At 37.0% G+C, this 12500-nt stretch overlaps 1 protein-coding gene across 4 annotated transcripts in view; it reads left to right on the top strand.

Annotated features, from left to right (window-relative positions):
• kcnab1b (potassium voltage-gated channel subfamily A regulatory beta subunit 1b) overlaps positions 1–12500 on the top strand; it is a 56357-nt gene that overhangs the window by 5024 nt on the left and 38833 nt on the right. For 2 of the 4 annotated variants that reach the window (XM_084118664.1, XM_084118663.1), the window contains 3 exons: positions 3231–3440; positions 5547–5626; positions 6147–6256. In XM_084118664.1, the coding sequence (XP_083974790.1) occupies positions 5567–5626; positions 6147–6256 (170 nt within the window). In that variant the 5' untranslated portion in view covers positions 3231–3440; positions 5547–5566. Of the gene's footprint in view, positions 1–3171; positions 3441–5546; positions 5627–6146; positions 6257–8934; positions 10854–12500 lie in introns of those variants that run through there. The other 2 variants (XM_084118661.1, XM_084118662.1) reach the window with 2 other exon arrangements.

Raw genomic sequence — 12500 nt, 5'->3', positions numbered from 1 at the left:
ACCTTTATAGGGGTGGTATAATGCCCTGTTCACAAGATGTAAAATAAGTATTTGATGTCCCCAGAGTCTGTATATGAAGCTTTAGCTCAAAATTTACCCCACAGATATTTTTTTATAGCATGTTAAAATTGTCAATTTTTGAGGGTGAGCAAAAACGCACAGTTTTGTGTCTGTCCCTTTAAATGCAAATGAGCTGCTGCTCCCGGCACAGCTTCAACAGCTCGTGTCCTTTTACCTCACACACACATGCACTGAAAATTTCTAAAACTTTTAGCCTTTTATGTTATATGTTTATTTATGTTATGTTTATATTCAGACAATGATGGAGAGACTCCTCAAAAAGAGGTGACAACATGTAGAAGCAACAGGATGTTTCTGAATGGTTAGTTGGTGAATTTATGTAGCTTATGTGTTGTTATCTTCTAGTCATTGATTAGCATATTCTGTCTTGATAACCTGTAAATCGTGTTCCGGGGGCGGGGTTTATGTAAATTTTAGGGTTCGTGATGTCACTAACCCAGGAGGAATGTTGTGTAGTCTCTACCAGCCGTTTGTTGTATAACTTAGTCCTTAAAAAGCAATTTCTTTAAAAGCAAATATCTCCCTTTGCTTTGAACTTTGAGCATTGTAACTTTGCAGATGTTGTTTATTCTCAAACAGCAACATTACACACTAACTAAAGTTAGAAAAGTGAAATCATAATCAACCACCCCTTTAAACTTTCAAATAGAGCTTTCCTCCGTATGTATTGTTGTTCCGAAGTATTTATGGTTTTAATTAAACATAATTAAGATAGTGTTAAGAAAATAGTGTTAGATAAGTCTGTATATAAATATGGATTAACCTGTAATGCATTAATCTCTACTAAACAACAAGAAAGCTATACATATCCTCAAGAGGCCAGTGAATGAATGTTTACAATAAGTAGAACCACTAGAGGGCGTTTTTGGTTTACTTTGTCAAAATGATTGCAGGCCTGAAGCCGAGTGGTTTGTGATCAGTAGAGTTGTGTTGGATTAATCCCTTTTATGAATGTCAAGGAGAAACTGAATTCTGTCTCCTTAAAATATTGCTTTTATTTAACAATAACGTCATTTGTCTTCTCACTTTATGCGGCCATGCAGGTTAATGTCAGAATCTTTATCATGTCACTTGACCTGAGTATTTTCAGGGACCCACTTTTCAATATTTTTCTGATAAATTAGGTTCATTCGCTCACTGTCCCTTCCCGCAGCCTCTCAAATCACTATATCCCCCAGGATACAGAAACTATCAAAACATGACTAACCTAATTTAAAGATTATTAAAGTTTAATTTTTATTAAATGAATTTTCTCTCAAAATTTCTCTTTGAGAGCCATGTCTATTAGCCTGCTTCAGTCACGAAAACTGACTGTGTGTGTATGCGACTGGAAGTATGTGGAGGTTTACTAAGTCATTGCCACAGCTGAATTCGTTGCCTGCAGCAGTTATAGGGTGAATCTGTCAAGCTATCAGTATTCCATTCATGTATTTTCTCTCTTCGCTTCCGTATCTTTCTCTCTCTGCAGCATTCTTTTTTTTATGGTCATAGATCTCTTTTTCCCCCATATTTTTCACAAAAAGAATGTTCAGAGACCCTCGTCTTTCCATAGTCCCTCAGTCTTTCCTTCACTGTCCCTCACTGAACCCTTCACTCTATTATTCTGCCATTCTCAGCATTCCTGAATTGAAGTGCTGTTATATCATTGTGAGTCTTAATTGAGATCGGATCTGTCTGAATTTGAACTAAATCAGTTTGAGTCTGAATTTGACAACAAATTTGTGCTTTGTGCTCTGAATATACAAACAAATTACTTTGAGTGCAGCCATATTGGAAAATGTCTACAGTTCGATCTGTTGAAGCTCTTGTGTTTCTGATTTTGAGGTTGTTTAAAATTTTTTTAGTCTGATTTTGAGTTAAAATCCGTTAAACTGGGTCTGAACTTTAAGGCAAATCTGAATAAGCATAAATTCAGAACAAATCTGTTTATGTAATTTTGAATTCAGAACAAAGCTGTTTATGTGAGTTTACACTGAGAACAAATCAACTGAACTGAGAATCTATGTCAGCAAGTCTGAATTTAGAACAAATCTATTTTTGTCGAGTCAGTATTGGGAACAAATCTACGTAGAGGAGTCTGAATAGAGAACAAATGTATGTAGGCGAGTCTGAATTGAGAACAATCTATATGTTGGCGAGACTGAACTGAGAACAAATTTATGTAGGCGAGTGTAAATTGAGAATCAATCTATGTAGGCGAGTCTGAACTGAGAACAAATCTATGTTGGCGAATCTGAATTGAGAACAAATTAATGTATGCGAGTCTGAATTGAGAATAAATCTATGTAGGCGAGTCTGAGCTGAGGAACAAATTTATGTAGGCGAGTCTGAACTGAGAACAAAAGTCAGTATAACAAGTCAGCATTTTTGAGCATCATAGAAGGAAGAGGAGGAGCTGACAGAACAAAAACTCTGTAAAATAGGACACGGGATCATTCAATGGAAAATTCTGTTTTCGGTAAATAGAAACAGAGGTTACAAGAGCCGTGCTACACCATCTCATATGTGTTCTGGCTGAAATTCTATGCATACCATTCCACTGATCTGACCTGATGTCATAAATATGGCCAAGCTTTTCCCAGCTTATCCCACCAAAGGAGCTGGCAGTCGGCACTGATGCCAGACAGCGCCAGGCCCCATGCAAGAGCTGATTTTGTAATCTAATTAACAAATTACCAAGAATAATGCAATGTCATAAACCGACGTGTTTAGATGATTTAATTTCTGGAATTAAGGAAGTAATTGAGTTGTAGATCCAGCTGTTGCTGTCACCTGTGTGTCTCAGTGTTTCTTTTTGTATGAGCGTATGTGGGTGGTTGCTCAGAGATTTGGGGATTTTTTTCTGACTACAGTCACACAGAACATGGGGATTTTAGATGACTTACAAATCTATCTCCCATTGTTCACTGGAATGCCTCGAGGTCAGAAAACCCATAACTGGATGGTACTAAAGGATTACAATTCCATGCGTGATGTCCTCTATTTGGACTGTCCTCAGTTGGCCGCAGTTGTTTATCCAGACTGATAGCTCTGAGTGCTAATATAAAAACTGCCCTCACATCACAAGTTCTCACATCTTTATGACAGTACAGCATTTTCAGCAAAATGTACCTGTACAAGGCGGCTTACGGTGACATTCCCTTCCCCAGGCAGAGAAGTGCTCAGCGCTGTGAGAGAACCACAGGCCACTTCCTCCAGAGACAGCGGGCAGGATTGAGCTCACACCACACCGCAGGTTGTCCTCACTGGACAGGTAGATCCAGCTCTGCCCTTGAGCCTCAGCAGCTGGGCCGTTTTACGCAGATCCATGGGTACTCTTTAAAGGACTCAGTGAGCACCAACACCAAAATGATCTACAGGTACATATCACTCGTTTTTACACGGTGCTTAAAAGTTTTTTATACGACATAGAAACATTAAGCCAACATTACTGTGTCATAACTGGCTCATGGGAATGTGCCAAAATTTACTGCACACAAATGAACACGTGCAAACTTGCTGATTTTATCATATCAGCAACATATATTCTTAGCATGTTCTTTGCAAAATGTCACTCTTTAATGCTTTTTTATTATTCAAATAACCTTTAGGGGCTCTTTGACCCAGGCAGAATTGTATGTACTTCTGCTTATACATTATAACTTGGAATACTTATATTCTAAACTTACACTGTTCAAATGTAATAAACTGTGATGTTATTGAAAGAAGTCTCTTATGCTCACCAAGGCTGCATTATATAAAATAAAAAAAACAGTAATATTGTGAAATATTATTACAATTTAAAATAACTGTTTTCTATTTTGTTTTATTTTTAAATGTAATTTATTCCTGCTATGCAAAGCTGAATTTCCAGCATCATTACTCCAGTCTTCAGCGTCACATGATCCTTCAGAAATCATTCTAATCTGTTGATTTGGTGTTCAATAAACATTTCTTCTTATTATTATCAATGTTAAAAACAGTTGTCCTGATTGATATTTTTTTGTGGAAACCGTGATACTTTTTTTCAGGATTATTTGATAAATAGAACGTTTAATGCGTCCTTGCTAAATAAAAGTATTAATTCATTTTAAAAAAAATACTAAATCTTACCAACCCCAAGTTTTGACTGTTGCTGTATATCCTGAAACCTGTTCTGAATTTATTAAAGCAGTCGTTTATACATTTCCAATACCTATTTGGATTTCAAACTAAAGGACAGTGAATTAATTTATTTTGGTTTGTTTGCTCAGCAAGGTGACATTTTTTTTAGTAAGAGAACAGATTCTGTCATCATTTACTCACCTTCATGTTCCAAATTCCTATGACTTTCTTTCTTTCTGCTGAACACAAAGAAAATGTTTTTAAGAGCTTTGGGATCCAAACAACTTTCGACCCCATTGACTTTTTGTTTTGTTTTATATTTTTCAAAATATCTTCTTTTGTGTTCCACAGAAGAAAGGAAGTCATAATTGGAATAACATGACAGTGAGTAAATTATGTATGAATTTTCTTTTTTGGGTGAACTGTCCCTTTAAAAAAAAAAAAAGAGAGAGAGAGAGTCAAATATTCAGTTTCAACACTATTTAAGTACAAATTTCCCTAAAGAATACTTTGGTACAGAAGTATAATTCAATGACTCCGGTACATCCCTGGGCGCGTTCAGCATGGTTTATTTTGCGGTCATGTTTTTGAACTGCAGCTATCAGCTCTGTATTGTAATATTAATTTACTTGCACCCTTATTCATTAGACAAAATAAATTGCATGACTTGTGACGGCTTACACAAGAAAATTAGCAAATTAAATGAGCCGTGGATTCAGTTTCTGTTTGACTAAATTAAGCAGTTGGGATTTACATTAATAGACTTCACAAAGCAGGAAAAAAATCAGGTCAAAGTGTTTAACTGCGATTCAAAAATGTAAAGCAGGTTTTCTAAAAGCATGTTTGCTGCTTTTCAGTTACATACTTGACATATTTATTATATATGTAGATACTTTACATTTTTAAAGCATGTCTTTAGAAGGTTCTGGAATGAAAAGACAAGTAGCCTACCCATACTGTATAATCAGTGCATGAAAGCATGTGTCAAAGATCAAAGGTTTTGTTTATGAGGTGAAACACCAGTATGAGTCAGAGGTGTTATTCGAGCCGTGGAAGGAGGGCTACCGCTGGGTAAAATAAAGCTATTAGCTCTGATTAGCAGCCAGCTTGATCTGCTTTGACTCACACTGGTTCTTTATGCTAATGACTTGCAATACAACTAATTCCATATGACAGCTGGGATTATTCTGAGGGGTTAGAGGGAGAGAGAGAGAGAGAGAGAGAGAGAGATGAGGGTTAGGTACATAGTTGCGCTGAAGGAAAAGGTTGTGCTGACAAAATGTAAATCTGTTCTTACATAATCCTGTCATATTTGATGTGGAGTCACAAAACATATATTATCAATTATAGGGGTTCTGTACATCTTATGTTCATACCGACAGATTCATTCTGTGCACGTGCCATGCTGAGGCCAGTGGTTATGAGGATCTTGTTGACCAGGATGATACAGCCCATTCATACTGTACGTCCACCAGTCTAAGATAAGATTATTTTTCTCTTTTGTTTTTCTGCTTTATGACATCAATACATGATATTAAGAATACAGATACCTTCCTGAACTGGCCAATTATGTGAATTTTATATGCAAATCTTTATTTTTATATTCAACTCTGATGTTCATAATTATTATTTATATTTTTTGATACATTTTTCACGGTACCTCATTCCAGTGTACAATAGTGATATTAAAAAGACTGGTGATATTCAATTTTTCTCAATCATTTACTGTTGTAAATTACATTTTAAAATGTATACATTCTAATTCAAATCTCCAAGATTGATGTGGGGATCGGGTTTGAAGCCGTGTATTTCTCGTCTGTGATATTATAATGGCAATAAATTAACTTCAAAATATGATTAGAAATAAAAAGTTAAAAATTTGTTAAAAAATTAACATTGACAATAATACGTTTACTGGCTTCGAAACACAAATGAAGATCTTTTTGATGAAATCTGAGAGATTTCTGTCCTTCTATTGACAGCCTACGCAACTACCAGCCGGAGAAGCCTATGGAGGAGTGAGACAGCTCTCAGATTTAATCCAAAATATCTTAATCTGTGTTCCGAAGATGAACAAAAGTCTTATGGTAGGGTGAGTAATTACTGACAGAATTTTCATTTTTGGGTGAACTAACCGTTTAAAGTAATCGGTAACACTTTACAATATAAGGTTAATTGGTTAACATTAGTTAACTACCTTAGTTAACATGAACTAAGAATGAATAATACTTCTTCAGCATTTATTAATTTTAGTTAATATTAATTTCAACATTTGCTAATACATTATTCAAATCAAATGAACAGCTGTATTTTTTATTAATTAACATTAACAAAGATTAATAAATACTGTAACAAATGTATTGCTCATTGTTAGTTAATGTGAGTTAAAACATTAACTAATGGACCTTATTGTAAAGTGTTACCAAGAAATCCATGTTACTCCAGTGGTTTAACCTCAGTTATATGAAGTGACACGAGTGCTTTGTGCAAAAAAAACATAATCTAGCACACAAAACAACGTCTGTGCATCAACACAACACACATGCGTCGTGGTGCTCTCGTAAACGTGCGTTGGAAATTAATATTGTAAATAAAGTGGTACTTTTGTGGCAAACAAAGCACTCGTCACTTCATATAACTGAGGTTAAACCACTGGAGACACACGGATTACTTTATTGATGTCTTGTACCTTTCTGGGGCTTGAAAGTGGTAGTTACGTAGACTGCCAATGGAGGGACAGAAAGCTTTTAGATTTCATTAAAAAGATGATGAATGTAAATCTTACGGGTTTAGAACGACATGAGGGTGAGTAATTATTGACAGAATTTTCATTTTTGAGTGAACTATCCTTTTAATGTGGGGTTAAAAAATGTGCCTTAACCCATTCAAATGTAGCAAATTATAGTCTATACAAGAAAATAACTTTTAAAAACAGCTAATAGATTTACACATTTTAATATCAGCCAACTAAATTCAGTTCAGAAGGGCTAAATGGTCCCCCCAGCTCCAGCGCCGATGAACACATTTAATTGAGTTTCTAAATCAGTGACTTTCTCAGCTGTTCTTAGACGGGAAAAACTTCTTAACTTATGAAAATGTATCTGGATAAACTAAGACGTTAAAAATGAGCTGTGTCCTCAGAGGGCTCTTGCTAAAGCATGTTTGACTAAACTAATTTCCTGTTAGAAATCTTTATTTGGACGAGAGCGTAATAAAGTGGGTGATCTCTGACTGAGTCTTATTATCAGGGGGACGTTTAGAGAGATCTTTGTCTCAGGGTGCCAGAATAGTTTTTCCATCAGGGGACGCCAAAGTGTGACAGTCTCAGATTAAGCTCACTTTAATGACACACTTACACTCAGTTAAGACTGTCAGGCAGAGTAGGGCTATTCAGCTACAGTCCTGGAGGGCCACTGCACTGCAGAGTTTAGAGCTCAAAAACCTTTATGGGGCTTTAGTTCATGTCTGTTTGCTTTGAGGTCATCTATGTGTACTCCTAAAGTAGAACATTTTAAATGCAAAACTCTCTTTTTGGAAATTGGGCCAATAATAATATTATATACATAATATAATCTTAATATGATTTTACACAACAATAAAGAAGAAGTAAATATCGAGTCATTTTAGACACAATATTGTCAGTTACTCAGTCTAGTTTTGCTCCGCCAAAGAAGCCACAGCAGAATAAACCGTCCCGCATCTCGTAGCAACATGCAGTACTGGCGTTTCTGAACAAAATGATTTAACGACTCGCTCATAAAGACAGTCACTTGTTTCATTGCTAAATGAATCTGTCTTCTTGAATGAATCGTTTGAGTGAATGATTTAACGACTCGCTCATAAGGACATATTTAAAAAAAGTATATAATTATATACTATTGTTGTATTTATTAATATTTTGTGTAAGCTTTTGTTTTTATATTGTTCATTTTTGTTTTAGTTATAGTTCAGTTTGATTTAGTAATTTTGTTTTGTGCTTTTGTTATTTTTATTAATGTTTTTTAATATTTTCCATTTAGCTTTACGTTTTTTTATTTAAATTTTAGTTTTAGTAATTTTAGAACTTTTTGAACTTCTTGTATGTCGTACCTTATTTAAGCTTGTCATCTAATAATTTATATTTTATTTTTTATATCAGCTATTTCTGACAAATATTTTGCAATGGAAAGATTGCTCTGCTCATCAAGTGATTTCATTGTTTTTAACATAGGGTTAGGGTTCACCTTTATCCCACGGTTAAAAATGTACTGTAATTCATAAGCAAAAAGGCACAAAGTGTATATTTTGTATTATTTGAATTGCAGTTTTATACATTTTATAGATTGTTTCCTCTTATGACCAAATTAATCTGGAATTTTCAGAGTGTAACGGTTATGTTCTAGTATGTCCTGTTATAGTTCCATGCTCAATCTGTTTGATCTGTTCCTGTTTGCCTGATTATAGTTAGTTTCCTATTAGTTAAATAGTCCCACACACCTATTCTATTTCATCCTGATTAGGTTTCCTCAGGTTTATAAGCCCTGTGGCTGTGTCAAAAATCACATACTCTCTTGGTATACTCATTTCTAATAAGTATTTACTTCACGACCTCTAAAAAAGTATGTTCTATATCAGGGGTGCCCAATCCTGCTCCTGCCGATCGACTGTCCTGCACAGTTCATCTCCAACCCTAATCAAACACACCTGCCTTTAATTTTCAAGTGATCCTGAAGACCTTAATTGGTTGCTTCAGGTGTGTTTGATTAGGGTTGGAGATGAACTGTGCAGGACAGTCGATCGGCAGGAGCAGGATTGGGCACCCCTGTTCTATATAGTATGTGTGTAGAATGAATGTAATCTGGATGTTCTACATTCGCCATGTTGTCATTATCATGTGACCTTCCAGCATCAGCTACGTCGCTTCACTGCCATTCATACTCTTTTTTTTCCATATATGACATTGGGTTTCTGTAAGGTAGTTTGTAATTCCTAAAAATCCAAACTTATTTTGTGTGAGAGTCTTTGCATTCGGGTCTACTCGCTTAGAGAAGAAATAAAAACATTTTCAGGTTCGGTCAGGTTGAGTCTTTAAAATCTGAGTGCACCAGTCAGGTCGGATAACGTGGTCATATTTACGGGACGGGTTTGGGCTTTAACTTGATGTCTAGTTTTGAGCTCCTTCACTGAATGGCACGCTTTGTTCAATCATTGTCATAATCCCACTGCAGCACAAGGAAGTTTCGGGGAAAGCAGTGGCACACACGTGCCAAATGCATTGTGGGACATTGTGTGACCCGATAAGAGCCTTGTTTACTGCTTTTTAGGATGGTCAAGCTCAGCTTTCACATTAACGTTGTTTCATTTGACAACCAGATGTCAGTAACATTACTCAGTAACATCTTTCAGGGGTTTAATACATGCTAAAAGATGTCAAATCAATGATTAGCTGTTCTATCACACCCTTTTTTCAAGCTTTTGCAGCGGACTACATGTGACACACTGCGAAATGAGCATGACATCTGCATTATAAACGTATCCGAACGTATCACATTCACGCTTAGTCCCATCCCATCCAGATGGATTGTCTTCACTCTCAGCACTAGCCGCTGGTGAGAGACTGCAGTTATTTCAGTCTCATTGCAGTCTCTCTTTCTCTCTCTCTCTTCCTCTCCCACTCTTCTTATATCGTCTCTGATTAAGCATCATTCTCACATGCTAGGCTTTCATGCCTCCTCTTTCACACTCACTCTCTCTCTCTCCATCTCTGTTAGCTTCTCTTTCACTTACAGCCCCAGTGATCATGCCGCATCCCTCTCTCTCTCTGTCCTCTCCTCCGCCTGTCTGCTTTTGTTTACATATATCTTCATCAAACTGACTGTTTTTGTGTGTGTGTGTGTGTGTGCCAGCTGAACTGCATTCGCCTGTTTTTTGGTGAGAGGACATTTAGATGTGGGACGCAGCGTGTTTTTCACTTTGCAGCTCACTCATCTGGACGGCTTTCGGAAAGGGGTCCTGTTCAGACTTTCAGGAATACATCGATCTTCCGGTTTGCTGCCCGCCGAGTGTTTTCCCAGTCCCGGAGTCTGTTGCATAGCTGTGCATCTCCTGCGGTGCACTCGGACTGCTCTTACAGTCTCGGCGAAGAGTGTGGGCTGAAGAAAACCCCCCTCTGCCCGTCATCAGCCTGAGGAGAACCACCGTTGAGGGTCAGCTAAGAACAGTGGAGAGGAAAGAGGCAAATCGAGAGAAGAGTGAAGGGCAAAGCAGCACCGCACAGGTTAAGAAGAGCATCAAGCGGCGGCACAGACGGGATCAGCTCCTGTTGGGAAAGAGAGTGCTAGTTTAAGAAAGAGAGAGGCTGGAGCACTTTGAATTGATGAACTAGTAACTCTTCAGCTTTTGAGATCCAAACCTGAACTGCATTCTGATTCTCTTGGACTTCCAGGACAAGCTGTGTCAGTTTTCCCTGCTCAAGATCCTTTGCAGCTAACAGTCATGCAGGTGTCCTTCGCGTGTACGGATCACGGGTTGAAGGCCCCGCGCACCAGCGAGCCGAACAAGCAGAACACGTCGAGTCCCAACACGGCCAGCGCGGCAAGGGCACGGTTCCGAACGGTGGCTCTGATTGCTCGCAGCCTGGGCTCCTTCACGCACAGGCACCACATTTCCCTGAAGGAGTCCACTGGAAAACTCACCGGCATGAAGTACAGGTACGGAAAACTTCCGGCAACCACAGAAAACTCTGATGATATTGTTGTGAGATATCAGTTCTGAAACATTTTTTATTTATTTTTTGTATCTTTTTACGCTGACGGCGAGTTATAGTTTTGATAACACTGATCTTTATTTTTATCTTTTTTTATGCTCAAAAAGACATGGAAAAGGCATTTTAGGCGTTTATTCTGTGAATGAACAAACTCATCATAGTAAATTCTGTCTGGTTAATAATGAGATTGGGTGGAGTGATTGATGAAGTTGAAAGTAAATTGTGATTGGCTACATTTTTTAACAACTTTTTTTTTTTTTTTATTCACTGACAACGAACAGCGGATTCTTGTCTTGTGTGTGAAATTGTGAATTAGAGTAAAGACTGCAGAGCTGAAAACATTCAGTGTGTGTGAATATGAGGGGGAGGTGTGAACTAATCGTTTTTGTGCTGGAAATAATTAAATGCATCTGAGACACAAGTATACCTCAAGCATTTGCAACAGTTATGGCATATCTGCTAGTTTCCATAACGACAGAGAACTGGCAGTTTGCCTGAGCTTTACTCTAATTGGACACATTAGCTATTGGGCAGGGGTCATAATTGGGCAGCAGGGTAAACCTGAACACCCTCGGCTGATGTCCAGCTTCACGCACTCATGTTTGACATTTATTACTTTTCTACACTTTCAATGAATTCATTGCATGAATGAAAGGGCAATTTCATGAGGAAATTAATTTGTCTTGATCTTTTGAAATAAGAGTTTGATGTACGATGAACACATCCTGTAACTTTAAGAACAGGTACAGTAGATAGCTACTATAATACCACCTGTATATCTTTTCCAAAGGATCCTGGTGTTAGGAAAGTGTGGCTGAAGTTTATTTTTAACAAGATCAGGGACATTTTAGTCTGAACTTAAAGACTTTGTGTGGCACATTTCAGCATAGATTGTTTTGTGAACCTGTCACAAGGTAACACAGACATTGCAGAGAGGTTGTTACTGAAGGATGGAGCAGCGCAAGCTATATTTTACTTGACAGCAAACCCATCCTGTGCTCCATGTGTAAGCACAGTAAAGAGCTGTTCATTTTATATGCAAAGAGGCTATTTACATATAGTCTTAAAGGAACGGCAGCAGCAAAAACTGTTTAATGGGGTAAGAAAAAGAGGGTGGAAAAAGGTTAAATGATTTGTGATTTTGAGAAAGGGTGAAACTGTATATCTAATATATATCAGTGGCAAAAATGATGTTCGGCCCAGCAAAATTGACATCTTCACATTTTATCAAATCTCCACAATTTATTAACTTTATTTTGTAAGCATACTGCATAGTTGAGCTTGGAGTCGATTGTCAACGCAATAAAAAATGCAAAACTGTGCAGGCATAATTTTTGGCCAGGTAATTAAAGTACAGAATGAACTAAATATTAATAACTGATTATGTTGTAGTCAATGTATGCTTATCCTGTGAGCTTTTTTTGCAAAATAATTTTGCCCGATAAGGACCGTTACCAAGTTTAGTGTTTTGTTCTTCCTTAGTGAACTTGTAGGATCATTAAAAACAAATATCCCCTCCTTCATACTTTATACACACAACCTATATATATATATATATATTTTTTTTAATTTTTTTTATTTTTTTTACACA

Source organism: Abramis brama, assembly GCF_963993115.1.
Source record: "Abramis brama genome assembly, chromosome: 7".
Taxonomy (NCBI): Eukaryota; Metazoa; Chordata; class Actinopteri; order Cypriniformes; family Leuciscidae; genus Abramis; species Abramis brama.
This window is presented reverse-complemented; position numbering and strand designations above follow the sequence as displayed.